The sequence below is a fragment of the Paracoccidioides brasiliensis genome (assembly GCF_000150735.1).
Source record: "Paracoccidioides brasiliensis Pb18 unplaced genomic scaffold supercont2.5, whole genome shotgun sequence".
In the NCBI taxonomy this organism is placed as follows: domain Eukaryota; kingdom Fungi; phylum Ascomycota; class Eurotiomycetes; order Onygenales; family Ajellomycetaceae; genus Paracoccidioides; species Paracoccidioides brasiliensis.
The window spans coordinates 150,470-168,200 of NW_011371362.1; the positions used below are offsets into that span (position 1 = coordinate 150,470).

Consider the following 17,731-nt stretch of genomic DNA (forward strand, 5'->3'; position numbering starts at 1 on the left):
ATGAATGGAAATATTGCTGGTTCCCTCCTCTTCCATTGGAAAGACGCACCGGTCCATCGTCCTGGCCTGCGTGTGCTGCTCGGAGTATTCGTTGCAACGATTGCGATCGTCGGCATTCAGGTCACTAACTTGATGGTGCTAAATAGATTGCAGAGCAAGAAGAGATGAAGGAATGGAAAGGCGGCAGTCATAGTGGATCAGTCGATGAAGACGAATCATTATGCTCTTGATGGTGTGTGGAATGCTGTTTTCATTGACTTCACAGATCATCAGAATGACGAGATTGTCTAATATCTATTGAAAAATGCGTTTCTCTGTTTGACATGGCCTCTCTGATGCAGGGTTGTGCATAGTATGGGTGTGGTGGTCAACGATTACGCCGCCTCTGCATCCCCTGTTGCACCTCATGTTGCTTATTCTCGAGGCTGATTGTTTTGTCGAAATAACTGCACCATTCCCAAAAACAGAAATATAAACAGTCCGGTGTGATTTTCGAGTTGTACACAGGTTGACGTCGCATAACTTGGTTGAGGCTTATATTCAACACTGGAAACACCTTAGAGCCGCCGTACTCGGGCCGGCGGGGGAAAAAGGATCTCCGGGTGCAGCCAATGAGGTCACGGTGCAGGCCAAGGGCTAGTGGGGGGCTCTGATGACTTGATAACAATTGATGGTTTACTAAGTTAATCCCAAACCGCTTAACTAACTGAGTGATAAGTTCTTCTAATGTTAGGTTAGAACGGCAAAGGATAGTTTGATAATGACGAACCTGCGGATGGGTTGGGACTCAGGAAGTTTGTCTTCGCTTCATTTAATGGGGATCTTCTGCCCAAGCACCCTTCAATTGCTTGTGTACTGCGTAGATCGGATAGACGGATTGGGCTGGATTACTATGAAAACCCGTATGCCTGTCTCTCGAAACGAACCCAAGGCCGTCATCGGACGTTGTGCTGGCGCGGGTTCCTCCGAGGTGGTTAGTCAACTAACTAGTAGTTGTATGGACTGACTGTACGGAACTATGCGCTCAACACCACCATGCACAAGCTTGGATGGATTCTCGAACATGGGAAACACAGTGACCTCGGACATCACAGTGGCAGTTCTGGTTGGAGAGAGCTGTCATTCCTTTTCGTGTGTTGGTCTAGTTAAACATGTACCTAGGTACTCTTCCCCTATTCAGATTTTCCCTATTGGCCGATTTTTGGGTTTTAATATTTTCCTTTTTATATATATATATATATATATTAATTTTGCCTTCCTTGGTCATCCGCTCCGTTTCCGGCGCGACAAACGTCACCGCGCAGTCCACACCACACAAATGGAATAATAAAAATCAACCGTAAGGAGGAGATTCTAATAAGAATGACCAACCTATATACCCGGGCCCAACCAATCACCATTGCATGCACACAGTTATCTGGGTAATTAGTCAAGATAAGAGAATCGATTTCCCCCTTCCCCCCCTCTCTTTGATAGTTATCGGCTCCCAGGAGGAAAAAGTGTTAACATACTTCCAAACGAGCGGCAAATTTGCCTTCTGCAAGATTTTCTACGCTTTTAAAATTTATTTAATCCTTCCCTCGCCTTTCGTCTGCGTCCTCCCCTCCATCCTCATCTCCATCTCCGCCTTCACTTTTCATTTCCGTCAGCTTTCGCGAGGTCGATTGTTCCTCTGAAAATTTAGCTATAGCTGTCAGAGAGCTTGACCCTTGGTCCTTGCCCTAATCCCTTCACGCCGACGCCACAACCATCCATACATCATCTCATTCCGTAACTTCTACAATAAACATCACCAATCCGAATTTCATATTGGCGCCCCTCTGAGAGAGGATAAACCCTCCAGTTGTGCTTTGGTTTCTATCCTCTTTCATATCAGTCCAGGGAACCCGGCGAATCCATACAAGTTAGAAATGTCTCATCTCGCTGTTGAACCCGAATTCGAGCAGGCCTACAGAGGTGAGTGTTTCCCCTGGCCCCTCTCTCCCTCCATTAGCTAGCGGCAGTCCAAGTTTTAGTATGCTCTTCCGGCGCAAAACCGGCCCAAGCAAAGGAAACATAACGCGGGAACGACAGTGATCTTGGCGTTTTTTGCCCCCTTTGGATTGGTGGGGGGGGGGAATCTGAGCTCTCAAAGATAGTTAACTCTAACCGCACACATGCACGGGTCTCAATAAGTACTGATGGTTTTTGGAATGCAGAGCTGGCCTCTACCCTCGAAAACTCTACTCTCTTTGATCAACACCCGGAATATAGAAGAGCTCTTGCGGTTGCCGCTGTCCCTGAGCGCACTATCCAGTTCCGTGTAACCTGGGAAAATGACAAAGGAGGGGTATGTGAAAAATAATGGATGTTCTATCATTGGATATATGCATGCTCTAATCCGCATCTGCTTTTTATATAGTTGGAAGTTAACCGGGGCTATCGAGTCCAATTCAACTCGGCTCTAGGGCCATACAAGGGCGGCCTCCGATTCCACCCTACAGGTATGAGCCCATTTCGCCATGGCTGACTGTATTTGCAATTGTTTTAATACTGACATTTCAATTCCTAGTGAACATGTCCATTCTGAAGTTTTTGGGATTCGAGCAGATATTCAAAAACGCTCTAACGGGATGTAAGTATTGAACCATAAGCAAGCGGAAATTCGCTGAAAAACTGGAGAGAAATGAAGAAGAGAAGGAAATCAACGTGATGTCCAGGAAGTTAATATAGCCTTTTTCTCTCCCCTAGTGAACATGGGCGGCGGAAAAGGAGGTGCCGACTTCGACCCTAAGGGAAAATCAGATAACGAAATCCGAAAGTTCTGCTCTGCCTTCATGATGGAACTGAGCAAACATATCGGCGCTGATATTGACGTCCCCGCCGGCGATATTGGCGTTTCTGGGCGTGAAATCGGATTCCTGTTCGGTGCATACAAGAGACAGCGCCATCTCTGGGAGGGTGTATTGACAGGCAAGGGACTCAGCTGGGGCGGAAGCCATATTCGTCCCGAGGCCACTGGATATGGTCTAGTTTATGTATGCTCCCCCCCCCCCCCCCCTTCAAAACCCACTCGGTTGCGCACATATTTCCTGAGTCAAGTTTACCTAACCCACCTGTTTCTCACGTTAGTACGTTCAACACATGATCGATTATGCCACGGACGGTAAAGAAAGCTTGAAAGGCAAACGCGTCGCTATCTCCGGCTCCGGCAATGTCGCCCAGTACGCGGCGCTCAAAGCCATCGAGTTCGGCGGCACCGTCTGCTCCCTCAGTGACAGCAAGGGCTCTTTAATCGCCCGCGAACATGGAGGCAGCATTACTCCGGAAGAAATATACCTCATCCAACAGATTAAAGTTGAACGCAAGCAACTATCCACCCTCGCAAGCACCGATGCTCTCCGCGAACGATGCAAGTACATCGAGGGTGAGCGGCCGTGGACTCACGTTGGCAAAGTTGATGTCGTCCTGCCCTGTGCGACACAAAACGAAGTCTCCGGCCCAGAAGCACAGGCACTGATGGAAGCTGGTGCTAGATATATTGCTGAGGGATCCAACATGGGCTGCACGCTGGCTGCCATCGAGCACTTCGAAGCTAGCCGTCGCTTCCATTCTAAGGGCAAATCCGTCTGGTACGGACCAGGCAAAGCCGCCAATGCGGGTGGCGTTGCTGTCTCTGGTCTGGAGATGGCTCAGAATGCCCAGCGTCTGACGTGGACTGCCGCAGAAGTTGATGAAAAGCTGAAGCAGATCATGAGAGACTGCTTTGTAACTGGTGTTGAAACTGCGAAGAAATACACACACCCTGACGAGGGGAAGTTGCCTTCGCTGGTTACAGGGAGTAACATTGCTGGCTTCATGAAAGTTGCTGAAGCAATGAAGGATCAGGGTGATTGGTGGTGAATGGTCTCCTTTAGTATGTTGACTTTAGAGGAGTTTTGTACATACATCACGTCAACTTCTTGACCTTCCAGCATTTTCGCGATAGTGAGTCTCTGTGATATTTTTTTCGTTTTTTTAAAATTTTGCTTTTACTTTTATTCTTTATTTTATTTTTATTTTTATTTTTATTTTTTATTTTTATTTTTTTGGCGTTCGATATCCTGTATATGCTCCGCTGTGCTTTTGTTGGCTTTCTGCATGGGATCTTCGATGTCATGTCTGTCAAAAATAGATCTTACGGCAATGGCTTTGGGCGGAACAGGCTTTGGGATTTGATTCTTAAGGTTTTTGCATTTGCTTGTTCATTTTATTTTGTGTTGGGAAGTTTGGGCCTTTGCTAATATACTTACCAAATTTTCATGCACATATATTCCTCTCCATGGTAGTTGAATGAATAGCAGCTCTAATACTTCCTTGTCCTGAAGAAAAATTGCATATGTAGGAGACACATATATCTATGTGTGGCACACATTGACGATTTCCAGAAATTGACGATTTGTATAATTGTTTTGACTGGATTGTAAACCAAGAGATAGAGACCGCAAATTGGTTCTCGAAGCCATGGCTCCATTCGCAAAGCATCTTTTTTCTTGGTTAGGGGAACATATTCTTGCCATGGTTCCTTCTTAAGGGATAGCCATACTACCATACAGTAGTGGCATTGACATGCCAGAGGCACACTCCTTTAATTGATATTCCGGTTCAGAAGTGGATAAGCTTCAGCGGCAATGTCACTTTGGAAAGTAACATAATATCAGCTCGACATTGTGCAATTTTTAGCTCCTTAGTCACCTGCTTTATGAGACCGCAATTGGAATCCAGAATTTTTTTCTTGACAATACACATTCAATTGCGCACCATGGCTCACGCCGGCTTAGGCGGGCTTTTCTCTCTGTGCCTAGGTAAGGAGTGAGGATTAAGAACGAGTCGACGTTCAATCGCCATGCAAGCCCTGATGGGTGCTTTGATTAGTCACTTGACGCATAATTCATGATTTGAAGCCACGTTGGGTTTGAAGGGGATATTCCAGCAGATCAAGTGCTTGGGTTGAACGTTTACAAGAAGAGAGAAATGAGAGTTGGTTAGCTGGCCACGATTCATTTTTGTGGATATCATCAGAAAACAAAACTTCAATTACATAATCCTCATCTCAGTCGGCTTAAGCCTCGGTTTATTTAGCTATCACAGTGATAGCCTATTCGGAAGAAACCTAGGGAATGGTATGACCCCGCATCCGGTAATATCCAATTCATTGCCTGCATAAGTGCTGGGAACAAACCGGCCATTTCCAAACTGATGAACAACAATATCGAATATGAGCAGCTGGTAGTTCGGGCGAATGCTCTTCGTGAGGAACTCCATCCTGGAATCGAAACTGTGAACTGTGTTGAATGACATGATCAGGTTCAAGGTGCACATCGAGAAGAGGCTGGAAGATTACGAGAGCTTTGTTGCGGATGAAGGAGCTCAGAGGGCACAACGCAGCCAAAACTTCCAACTGGTATTCATCTGACCAAATTTGCACGGTAGATCCGTACCTAGACCTATGCTTTGACACCGCTTGCGATTTTTACGATATCATACTTATTCAACTAAAAGCTGGGGTCGGGACTCCCGAAGCAAGGCAAGGAGGCAATGAGGTAATGGGGCAATTGGTCAACAGAAGCAGAATGTGATAAGCGACCTTGATCGGTATCAGCAGATTGAAAGAATTCTCTCGGACAGCAATGTTTGCCACCTGTTTCTCGAACCGAGATGAACGGACTCGCATAGCGATAAGAAAACCCTCCAATTTAATTGCTAGGAGAATATGGGGCTGAAGTGTCAGGCTGGCACAATGGATCAGCTGTCGCGAGTTTGGGCCGATCTTAAGAAGCTATGTAAATTGCAATCAGCGCATACAATTTGAAGAAACAGGTTGCACCGTCGTTGGACTTGGTGCTGTGCATGCACATACTGCGCACATACACATATGGCTCGTTACCCGTATTTCACTTCCGTGGCGTCCGACTGCAGGAAGTTTCCACAATCCCACCGCAATGGACCAACCTCCTCTGTGGCTGAAGAGTTTATTCCCAGCCACAGGCACTATTAAAAATGTTGTCGGCCCCACTGGGGCGCCTTTATATGTTCAGGTTTGTGTCAAGAGGTACAAACAGAACCTCAGCTCTGACTAGGTGTAATGTTTACAAGGTGCATCCATTTCAACCGCTCCTCTTTCATACTTGGATGTCATGAAAGGTTTTATTTGCAAGATTCTGTTGTTTGATATTGAAGTGCGCATATCCAATTGTCCCAGATTTAGCTCCACGCATCGAGAATGTGGCAAAAACACCGACATTTGCCATGATACCCTTAAGCACTGTGCTGGAACGTATTATGCAGACAGCTGAGGAAATACTGATTAGCGTCCGCCAATCTTGCAGGCCATAATGATAGATTAATGTACTTGATATAGATTATTTTCGAATTAAGCGAGAGGCAAAATGCCGAATTCCGAGATGGAAGCTCCGTGAAGGAATCTATCTGTCTGTGCATGCATCATCTTCTCGGGATTGCTTGTTGATCGATCTGATCAATGGACTAAGATATCCATGCACGCATATGCTTGCCAGCAGAACGAATCTCTGAATGTAGTGTGACGCATTATTATAAAGCTAAAATGAACATTTATCTTGGCAAGAAGAAGTAGATGAAAAAGATCAAAATTTAAGCGCCGGAATTTAAGCTTGCGTGAAGGAGTTTGTTGTTTTCGCCTTCCATGATGCTAAGGGATGATTTCTCCTCTCGACAAATTGGGCCCTTTGTTCTATGTTGATCAATTAAGGTCATCTTTCGTCTTTTCATCGCTCATCCCGCCACTAGTTGAGGTTCATCCAATCATCTTGAATTGTCCCGCTTGCTACGTCGGTGCACCGCCACATCATGGACGTCATCGCGGACAAGCCACCAGTGCTCATTGCTTGACCAAAAAGGACAAAAACCGAAAAAGAAAGATTAGGCGGACGCCAAGCGGGAGGTTTCTTCTGACCCCCCATCACGGAGGATCCCTTTCGGAGAGCTCTATGCGGATTGTGTATGGAGCAAACAGACAGATCGACAAGTTTATGCCATTGCGCTTCCGCAGAGTGAAAATACAACTGACAGAGCCCCATAATTCATGCTTGCTGCACAATAAAATCGAGATGGACGAAACCGCCCGCATTGTTGAATCGTGGCCCGACGTGCGGGGCTACAACAGATCCGTTCCCGACCCCTCGCCGACCTGCCTGCCTCGATGCACCTCGACGCAGTTGCATGCAACGTCAATTTGTCTTCTGGCACCGTTCTACGCCAAACAAGCCTCATTGGTAAAACCCTTTAGCTGTCATGGTCCCTGAGCATTGTGTTTACATCATACTAGATGTGGCATGTCATGAAGGATTCTTTTCAGCTCACAATAGTCTGGACTCTGTATTGGCTGAGACTTTCTACTTTTTATCATTCTTATGTATGGTCAGGTAGTTAAATCTCGAGACTGGAGGCTGACGAAAAGGGAGATGTTGATCCTGTGCATCTATCCTTAATCTTTAAACAGCGGTCCAACTGTATTTTGCTTTTTTATCTAGTTAACAATCATTAGGCTGGAGACCAGCAGATGGCCTTTTTAAACAAACAAAAAAAAAAAAAAAAAAAAAAAACCCTTCGGCTGACATGCGATGTTCCGAAGCTCAACAATAATAACCATCAGAACTAATCAATTAATTGTGTTCCAGAGTCATTCCTCTCTATAAGTGAGTGTGTTGTATGTTTCAGGTCTAAATATGTCCCAGATAATGCGGATCGAATTTCATCCGATGAAATGAAACTTTTCCAAGGCGCTGACGACATATCAAAATCGCAGCGTCCAAAACATGGTCAGTTCAACTTACAAGCCCTTTTCACTCAAAGCAAAAGTAAAACGAAAAGAGAAGAGGAGAGGAGAGAAGAATAATAAGGGCGACCCCTGAGATTTTGGAGTTGATACAGGCCATATTTCCCCCTCGCGGATCTGCGTCGCTACGTCCAATGCCACCACTAAGGCGGAATCGTTACTGCGGAGGATGTCGCCCGTTTAACAACTGACTGATGAGCAAGGAAGCGTGATGAACAAACTCCTTTGACCAACAGGATTCCAAGCAGCACCCTGTCCTGGCCGAAAATCAGCAACTAATTGCAGGCTAGGCAGTCGTAGTAGCTTCATCTATTGATCGTAGTCGGCCCCAGCGGCTCCACCAGTCCCCACCTTGGTAATCTTCTCTTGGCCGTGGACAAAATTCATTGCCCCTTGACTAACTAGTTAGTAGTAGTAGGCTTATGAAGCTTCGAAATAACCTAAAGTTTTATTCCAAAGTTTTGTTTCCGGGGTATTCCACCTGTAATGTTTATATATTCCTACCTTGAAGGGAGCCACCACAGCACTTTGGCAAACGACAACAATAATGCACTTAAACGCGGGGGAAACGGGAGAGATGCTCGAGGAATTCCAATCATTCTAACACAGCTTAAAGCATAAGAGAATGTAGCAAGTATTATTACCGAACAAAAGTACTCCATAATTACTGTTTGTAACAGTGTAGGGCACCGCGCGTGCTTACATCCGCCGTGGGCGTGTTCCAGGAGGATGGGTCTATGATTATTGCCATTTCAAGATACGGCTCCACCCACATCCCTGCTGGGATTCCCGATTTGGCATGGATCACTCTCCCGATTTTCAACTTCACACTCCACTCGCGAAGCCCCAAAATACACAACGACTGACATCCAATCATCTGCTGGCGCCATTGCAAGTTCAGCTCTCTTGAGAGACGCCAGGAGAGGCGGAGCTGCCAATGGAAATGCTGCTGTCTTGCAGATGTGTGCTTCGCTTGTTCACTTGGGCCTAAGGTATTATTTTCCAAAGCTTGGCTATTCAAATCAACCATTGCACACGTTGTTTAAGTTGGATTCCTGACCTTCACCTTAATTAATCCAGGGCTGAAATTGCGGAAATGGGCAAAGAACTGTACTCTTAACATGCTTCGCGCTCAAAAGAGCAACCAAGAATGACGTTATTCAAATCCAGGACACGAACGGTATGCAGCAGAAGTTACCACTTGTCACGCAGCTTCATGGAAATCGATGCAATTGATTACGGGGTTCCACCAAACAGTTCCTGGTCGGGGGAGCCGCCTCGCGCTGGCTTGTGGCAGCGGGGACCAAAAAGACGGCGATCCGTGACCAGACTTGAATTATGCGGGATTTGAAAGAGGTGAATTTGGAATCATGGAATAACGAAGCTTGGGTTTATGGCAACTACGTACGCTAGTTATAGGTAAATATTTACTTAATCAACCCATGGTTCTTGGTTGAATTGCACCCCTACCTTAAACATTATGACTTAGGTGTGGTCTGATCGCAACTTGGCCCGTTAGTCAACCCTGTTCAAGTTGTACACGTACAGGAACACCAGATTATTGTGTTCCAAGGCGCCTGAAAAGAGACCACAGGCGGGCTTGAACTGTAACTATCTACCATGTTAACACGCACTTTGAAAATTTTTTCCACATCTGGGAAGTGATGAAAAACAAAAATAAAGAGCCAGTGGAAAAGAAAACAATAACGACCAGGGGTGAGGTCGATCGAGGCGGTCACTAGTGACTGAGGATGGCATAGAAAATCCACGAGCCGGGTTTATTTTTTTTGGATGGCCCAAGCCCCTGGCTACATGCACCAGTATCTCACGATCTCAGATGATTTTGGCTAGGCGATACGCTCCCCACCAACGTAGAGGTTTTGCCATCTGGTATTGTTTTTCTTGCTGTACTTGCAGGTACGACGGTTACCAGGATTTGAGGAACTTAAGCTGCGACACCGTTCCCTCAGCTTATATACCCCTACAAAGTACTTCCAGGAACATAGTTTCTTCCTCTCCGGAACTTCAATATCTCAACGGCACCCTTTCAACCCAAGACTTCCTGCTTGGGTTTGGATAATGTGGGTAAGATTGCGACTTTCTCTTTAAGGTCAATTGGAACCCATGGGCATACCTTAATATTTTATTTTTGAACCGTCTTGCGTTGATATTCTACGTGTCTTACTCCTGAAATCCCTCATTCCACGGGTTTTTTTCTGGGGCGCATTTTATCTATTTGCCCATCTTCCCATGCGCACATCATTGGGATTCCTCTCGACAAATGTCCTTAGGAGAGACTCACCGCAGGACAGAATCTGGCTTACTCAAAAAGGTCCTGGGTTCGGCGTCCATATCTTCTGCTTGGATACAGCGACATATTTTACGCAAAAAGGTCTCAGATAATAGGTACCCATTCTCAAAAATTTATTCAATTCCACTTGCACCGTAAAAATTGTTCAAAGGAGGTAAGAGATTTCAAGCTAAAAAGAAATTCACGTTCTAGGCCAATGGAAACACCGTTCCGAGGTCACAGGGAGAACATGAGAACAGACGCGCGAGCTCACTTTGATCCCGTCACTATGATGGGTCTGTCAGAAGCCTCTCACCGCACCGACCACCCTCACTTTGACATATTTGAGTGGTACCCCCGCTATCAAAGCTGCCAGCGGTACTTCCTCGATCACGCTCAACATAGCACTCCCGTTCAGGCATTGTCCTCTTTCCTTAATATCTATCTCCCTTTTCAGAGACAACCGAACCCAATTTTCAATTCGTCTACTACAGAAGGCCCCTCAATACACACACAATCTCCATCTTCCTCACTTCGCCAACTTCATGCCCCTCCAGCCGTTTCCCTAGTGCCATATATTCGCCGCCTGGTTGCGACTGGCATGGATTTTCCAGGCGTTCTACATGGATTCTTTGGTGATGATTGGGTTTCCGGCGTTGGCCATCTCCACGAACAGGAACGACGAAATTACTTATTTGCTGCAAAAAGCGGCGGATGGGCTTCAGTAAAGCAAGGCTACGATATGCCACCTCTGGAAACAATACCATTTCTGCGACCTTTACAGGGACCTGTAGATGCTGAGATCGAAACTGCGGAAAAACTCTGGAGTGAATGGCTTGCAATGGAGGACTGGATGGTTGGGCCTCGAGCTCCCGAAACCTTCAATGGGTCTTCAGTGCATTCGCGACCAAGAAGCATGAGATCATGATGATTTTCATTTCATTTTATATTATTGTTTTTTTTTTAAAAAAAAAAAAAGAAAAGTTTTACATTCCTATACATTCATCCTTGGTTTTCGGCTTTCCTACATGGTCTTTGTGCTTGTCGATTTTAACGATAATGGGTCCGGAGGCGTTGTATCTTCTCAATTTTCTTGTTGTCTTGTCTCCTTTGTATATGGCAGTTTTGCCCCTTTTTTCATATTTATTTGGCATATGAAGCTCTGAAACTATGAGGTTGAAACACAGGCCGTTTCGAGTCATTCTGTCTGAATTCCATAATTCCTTTAACCCCGTTTCAAAAATGGTTGTTTCTCCGACTCCAACATCGATTGGTACGGTCGTACTCGCTTTGATTTAGAGTTTAGAGTTAGAGTTTTATCCCCCACGGAGAAAACCTGAACTTCGAGAAATATTCGCTTTCGAAAAGCATGAAGCGTAGGGTATTTTGTTTTGTTGGTACCTGCACGTACTCCTGATGTTCTGCTCTACCGGCCCCATACTTATGTGGACGCATCTTTGGTGGTAAAAGTTTAAGCGTATTTTTGCTATTTTCTCTTCTGTTCCTTTGATCATCTTTCCCTTAATGACTTTTTGTATTTCGTTTATCCCTGTCTTTTTAAATTGACGGCACTTGGAAAGAGAATCAATACCTGCACAATAATAAGCAATGGGCGTACAGTTTGAATGTGGGTTTAAAAAAGCTGAACATGGTTTATCATATAAGCCATGACACCCCACCATTAACCCTAATCCTAATCCTAACCCTAATCTACCCAACCGTTAAGGGCCGGTGAGGTTGAATAGAGATATATGGATTAGTAATATATGTGGTGTAGGTGCGGAGTATGGTAGACCCGTATTTATTTTAGATGGGGGTTACCAGAGTTGATATCATGGTTATAAAAAAGAGGACCCAACTTTTAAACCATGTTCAAACTGTAACCGTAATGCCCTTTGCCACCGGTAATACCGGCAATTTCAACTTTAGCGCAACGATTGGCGGCTTGCGCGGTTGCACGATCAACCATCCGCGGCAAGCACGGATAGCATATTGTATTATCATGGTCGGTCGTTTCCTGTTTGACATTTCGTTCAAAGAAAGCATAAGGGGCAGAGGAGGTTTGGAAAGAAATCACACATTATAATCAAACTCCTCCAAGGAAAATCTTCCATGATTCCGAAACATCTTGGTAACATGATGCTATCATTTATCAATGCATCTGAAATCTATAGTTCCATGAAGAACTAAACACCTTCTGATTATTGCAGATATATCTCCGTATGAATTCAATCGTCTTATACCTAAGGATCAAGATATGTATTTTCTTTGACAGCTCTGAGCATTCCCACACATACACATGCTAGTGACAACGGGTCATTTGGTAAGCACATTAAATCTTTCTCAAGCTGTGATAATTCCCTCAAGCTTCCAAGGATTGAAACAAAGATAGATCTAGCAACTAACTTTTCCATGTGTTTGAGATGAGAATCATACATGTCCCATGTATTATTCGAAGTTTAATTGGGCATCACACATACACATGCTAGCAACAATGGGTCATTTGATAACTAATCAATGTCAAATCACTTTTGAGCTTTGGTAATTACCCCAAGTTTTGAAAAATTGAAACAAAAATAGATCTAGCAACTAACTTTTCCATGTGTTTAAGATAAGAATTATATATGTTCCATGTATCATTTAAAGTTTAACTGAGTATTCACAGATACACATGCTAGTAACAGTAGATTGTTTAATAAGCATGTCAAATCTTTTTTCAGTTTTGATTATTTCCCCCAGCTTTCAGAAATTGAAGCAAAGATAGATCTAGTAACTAACTTTTCCATGTGCTTGGAATGAAGAATGATATATCCATGTATCATTTAAAGCTTAATATACATGCTTAGACTTATTATTATCACTACAAAACTCTAAAAATTGGATTTTGAAATGTGAGGTTGCATTTAAAGATTTTTTATTTTATATTTCATTGGAAACTTCTTTTAAACAAGGTATTATTCATATTTAACATTGAAGTTTCTCTGTTTCAGCACTTGTCAACTGAAAAGATCAGATGTCTTTGAATAATGTCAACTATCTATGAAAAGTTGATGTGCAGAAGCAGTAAGATAAGATCTAAAAGTATGAATTCAAAAGTTCTTAAATTCAAATCATTATCAAATTTGTTAATTAAAACAAAAACTTCATTCTAAAGAAAGATAAAAATTCTAATAAGTATCAAAGAATATATAAATTTTAGAAAGTTGTAGAAAGTTGAAAGAGTAGTAATTATATAGTTGAATTAATATAACATCTGCAGTTTTAACTTCAAACTGAAGTGGTTAACTTTTAATTATTTCTAGTGTACTTTTAATTATATTCAATGTTTAATATTGACATCTGATATTCTGTTCTAGCTATATATTTATCTTTGTAGATATTTGAAGTTTTTTTTTTAAAATTATTAATTAAATATCTTAAAGACTCAAAATATAATACTTTTACAATGATAATAAAAGATAAATTATAATATTGTTTATTTATATATCTTCAATATATAACTATTAAAACAGATGAACATTGATTATTAATAAATAAAAATTATAGTTATCTACTTGCAGTTGTTATTTTATAAATTAAGATTTTCAGACTACTAAACTTAAATTTTATCATATAATAATAAATGAGTAATATATTTAAGTAAATTTGATAGAAAGATAAATAAATAATCTATTTTAATTAAATTAAAAAATATTTTACATTGTCAATATAAATTAAATTCTTATATATATATATATATATATTAATGATAAAAATAGACAAAAAAATAAAATATTTATTTAAATAATTATTTCAAGTATATTTTAATAAAATAAATATTATAGTTATATTTTAAATATTTTAAATATAATTTTTATCAACTAAAATCTAACTTTAATTTAATAATTAATTAATATATATAAAAAAAATATTTTTATACTAAAAAATTATAATATAAATGTTTAAAATATTTTAATATAAAGTTAAATAGTATATAAATATTTATTTTAATTATATTATATTATTTTATTAATTATTATTAAAAATAAAAAATATAATTTTTATATTAAATAAAGTTAATTAATGAAATATTTTTAATAAAATAATAGCTTTTATTTATAATGTATTTTATACTTTTATAAAAAATTAAAAAAAATTAAAAATTAATTTAATAATTAAAAAAGTAAATATTATAATAAATTTTTTAATAAAATGATAAATATTAATAATAATATATAAAATATTTAAAATAAATAAAATAAATAAATTATTAAATATATTTATTATTAATATAAAATTTATTAATATTTTTAAAAATAATATTTAATAAATATATAATTAATAAACTAAAAATATTATATTAAAAAATTAATATATATATTTATAGTGAGATTTTTCAAGTTTTTTAATTTTAAAAGTATTTTTTAACTTTATTTTTTAACTTTATTTATTTTATGAGAGATTTTATTTAACTTTTTTAAAAATTAACTTATTATTTTATTTTTAAATTAATGAAATTTACTTTATTTTTTATTGTATAATAATTATCATATAATTTTAAGAAAATATTTTATTAAAATAAAATTATTAAATAAAAATATTTATTGATAGATAATATTTTTTTATTATTTTAATTTTTTTAAATTTTTATTAAATTTTTTTTAATATTTTAAAAATATAATTATATTATTTTTATAATTTTTTTAAATTTATTAACTTATATATATATTTAAAACTTTTATAAAATAATAATATATATTTAATTAATATATTATTAAAAATAATTATTTATTATGCTATAATTATAAATATAATTTAAAATATAATTTATTTTTATTTATTATAAATTTTTTATATAAATATTTAAATTTTAATATTTTTTTAAATTAATAATTTTAATAAAAGTTAAATATTTTATTATATTTCTATTTAAGATAATTATAAAATTTTAAATATTTTATTATTATTTAAATTTATATAAATTATTTTTTTTTATATTATATTAAGTTTAAAATTAATATAATATATATATATATATATATTAAACTTTATTTTATATTATATAAATATTAATAAAATTAAATATTTTTTAATAATTAATAAAAAATTTATATATTTTAAAATAAAAAATAAACTTTATAATAATAAATAAAATAAAATTATATATAAAAATTATTTAAAAATTAAAAATTAAATAATTTAAAATATTTTTATTTAATTATAAAAAATTTTAATTTTATATTATTTATTTATTTTTAAATTAAAAACTATAATTAAAAAGTTTTTATTAATATTTTTTTTATAATATATTATAAATAAAAAATATATTTTAAAACTTTTAAATAAATTAAAATATTATCTTATTAAAAAATTAATAAAAGTAAATTATTAAAATGTAAAATTTTAATTTATTTTTAATTTTTAAATTATTATTTATAAAAGTTTAAAATAATAAATAAATAGAATAAAAAATTAATTAATATAAATAATATACATAATATTGATCAAAAAAATATTGAAATACTATTTATTAATGTCAATTATATTCACTTATAATTATTATTTTTTTATTGCCTTTTTGTTTTTAAAAACCAAGTCACAAGTTCAGCTTTGATGAGTTAATTTTTTATTGTCTGACGAGGAAACGCTTCTTTATCATTCAGCCCCCACTAACTTAGAAGGCAATGATGATGTGTCCGTGATGTCAGAAAGTTTTGACAAGATTCATATGTATCAATGATACAGAAAAGCTGTCAAGTTAGTTTAGCATCCCAGAAGCCGTTATCATTAAGATTATAGCACCTGATATGGTGCAACCTGATTTATCCAACAGGAGCAGCTAGACTAAATGAACGTTCTCCCATGGACATAAACTTTGCTCTTCTTACAATAACTTTACACCTTCGGTACTTGCAGGCTGGGGCCTCCCTCAGTCGTCTTCAACCTCACACAAATCAGCAGCTCTTCTTGGTTGATTGTTCTAATTTGCATCTATGTCAATATTTTCCCCTACGACGTCTCTCAATAGGATTCCCTTAAGTACAAACGATCGTCAATATAGCATGGACTTGACCGGCATGGTACAATGTGCCATGGCATCGGAAAGGAGAGAGCATACTTTTCGTTCTCGGATAGTATACTCTTGCTATGCCACATTCTTTGGATACAATTGAAACAACGCGCGCTGTATGCGAAGTGCTTGCGCCCAACATGGATTGACCACCCATGGATATGGAGTAACAAGGCGCCTTGTGATGTCGGCTGAAATGATTGCTCTGTTAGTCAAATCCGCGTGGGTATTAAGCGTGGGTCAACAGGTCTCAGCAAAGGAAAGGAAAATAGGATAATCGAGAGCATTTCGCTGCTCAACTTTTAATGACAGGTAATAATCCACAAAGTCTCTGCGAAATGACGAAAGTTGTACGTCTTGGGACACCCAATTTTGATGTAAGACAAATCCTTCTCTATAATCTTGAAGCTGCTGACAGAAGATGCTCTGCCAGCTTGTGAGCAGACAGTCTGAGACCAAATTTCCCGTTGATGGTTATGATATAACCAAACTCCCTGATGAAACTCTGATTGAACTCTTCAATACTGCACCATTGCTCCACGACAATCAGAGAACATGTATTGGGCGCCTCTCGCGCACGTTTGTTCTCAAAGGAAGGGAGCTTGTACGACCATGTGAAGCAGAAACTATGAAGCTGGTTGAGGCAAAAACATCAATCTCAGTTCTTAAAGTTCATCAAGTTGTCAATACCAAGATGCAAGACACATTTTTCGGATGTCATCGTTACTTTATCATGGATTTTATTGAGGGCGATACTACCCAGGACTATTGGGAGGACTTAAATCAGGCTCAGCGTGAAAATGTTGTTTCTCAGGTGGCTTCTATGTTTCTTGCTTTGCAGCCAGCTCAGGTTCCCCAACAACCAGGCCCAGTAGACTGTCAATTTTTGGTTTAGTGATAGGAGGTGTTCCATTCAGGGATGTTACAGCAATGGAGGATTGGTTTAACCACAAACTTGAAATCTTCCAGAGTTTCAAGCAAGCTCCAGATACTGTTCCACTGTTCAGTTTTGATAAGTTGGTTCTTTATTACACATCAAGGTATTGCACTCCGGAATTTAAGGCTAGACCCCAAGGACAAGGTTTGGCTGATTGACTGGGGTGATGCTGGGATTTCTCCTGAGGGATTTGAATATGCAGCATTAGCTGCAAGAAGGTGGACTGCAGTTTTGTTTACAAATGTGTTTTTTGAATCTCTAAACATCCAAATATGGAGGGGCAATTGTCTCAAATTATGTATGCATTGACAACTGGGCAATGGATTGACTGAGGATGGGCTGTGGAATGGTAGTTTAATGCCATGATGAAGAATATTGACTGAGGCATGTCATTAATAGGATTTGGACCTGGGCAGCACGTGCACCTTAGATATACTTTACATTAACTAATATGAAGGTTGGATAGAGGAGCGCCTGCATATAGTGATATCATTGCGCAGCAACCCAGGGCTCGACTTCCATAATATCTACTCATTGCGAGGATTCATTAAATGACTTTATGGGCGTCTCAAGAATGCTCTTTGGTCGAGTCACGCATCATATATATATATATATATATAT

The 17,731-nt window shown here is 38.9% G+C and overlaps 7 protein-coding genes across 7 annotated transcripts; 4 read left to right on the forward strand and 3 right to left on the reverse strand.

The window, feature by feature from the left end:
* PADG_04514 (uncharacterized protein) lies at positions 1–230 on the forward strand (the record flags this gene model as incomplete). Its single annotated transcript, XM_010761981.1, has 2 exons — positions 1–84; positions 147–230. The coding sequence occupies 2 exons, from the start codon at positions 1–3 to the stop codon at positions 228–230; spliced, it is 168 nt and encodes a 55-aa protein (XP_010760283.1).
* Positions 231–1,910: 1,680 nt separating this feature from the next.
* PADG_04516 (NADP-specific glutamate dehydrogenase) lies at positions 1,911–3,882 on the forward strand (the record flags this gene model as incomplete). Its single annotated transcript, XM_010761722.1, has 6 exons — positions 1,911–1,956; positions 2,199–2,329; positions 2,402–2,483; positions 2,552–2,614; positions 2,731–3,017; positions 3,112–3,882. The coding sequence occupies 6 exons, from the start codon at positions 1,911–1,913 to the stop codon at positions 3,880–3,882; spliced, it is 1,380 nt and encodes a 459-aa protein (XP_010760024.1).
* Positions 3,883–8,143: 4,261 nt separating this feature from the next.
* PADG_04517 (uncharacterized protein) lies at positions 8,144–8,864 on the reverse strand (the record flags this gene model as incomplete). Its single annotated transcript, XM_010761723.1, has 3 exons — positions 8,144–8,226; positions 8,275–8,434; positions 8,538–8,864. 3 exons carry the CDS (start codon positions 8,862–8,864, stop codon positions 8,144–8,146), a joined length of 570 nt encoding a protein of 189 aa, XP_010760025.1.
* A 1,251-nt stretch (positions 8,865–10,115) lies between these two features.
* PADG_04518 (uncharacterized protein) lies at positions 10,116–11,052 on the forward strand (the record flags this gene model as incomplete). The annotated part of the gene is made up of 2 exons (XM_010761982.1): positions 10,116–10,240; positions 10,338–11,052. The coding sequence occupies 2 exons, from the start codon at positions 10,116–10,118 to the stop codon at positions 11,050–11,052; spliced, it is 840 nt and encodes a 279-aa protein (XP_010760284.1).
* Positions 11,053–11,110: 58 nt separating this feature from the next.
* Positions 11,111–11,579, reverse strand: PADG_11776 (uncharacterized protein; the record flags this gene model as incomplete). Its single annotated transcript, XM_010762198.1, has 2 exons — positions 11,111–11,408; positions 11,461–11,579. 2 exons carry the CDS (start codon positions 11,577–11,579, stop codon positions 11,111–11,113), a joined length of 417 nt encoding a protein of 138 aa, XP_010760500.1.
* Positions 11,580–11,985: 406 nt separating this feature from the next.
* Positions 11,986–12,251, reverse strand: PADG_04519 (uncharacterized protein; the record flags this gene model as incomplete). The annotated part of the gene is made up of 2 exons (XM_010761983.1): positions 11,986–12,141; positions 12,204–12,251. The coding sequence occupies 2 exons, from the start codon at positions 12,249–12,251 to the stop codon at positions 11,986–11,988; spliced, it is 204 nt and encodes a 67-aa protein (XP_010760285.1).
* A 4,260-nt stretch (positions 12,252–16,511) lies between these two features.
* PADG_04520 (uncharacterized protein) lies at positions 16,512–17,068 on the forward strand (the record flags this gene model as incomplete). Its single annotated transcript, XM_010761724.1, has 2 exons — positions 16,512–16,550; positions 16,592–17,068. The coding sequence occupies 2 exons, from the start codon at positions 16,512–16,514 to the stop codon at positions 17,066–17,068; spliced, it is 516 nt and encodes a 171-aa protein (XP_010760026.1).
* Between the last annotated feature and the right edge of the window lie 663 nt (positions 17,069–17,731).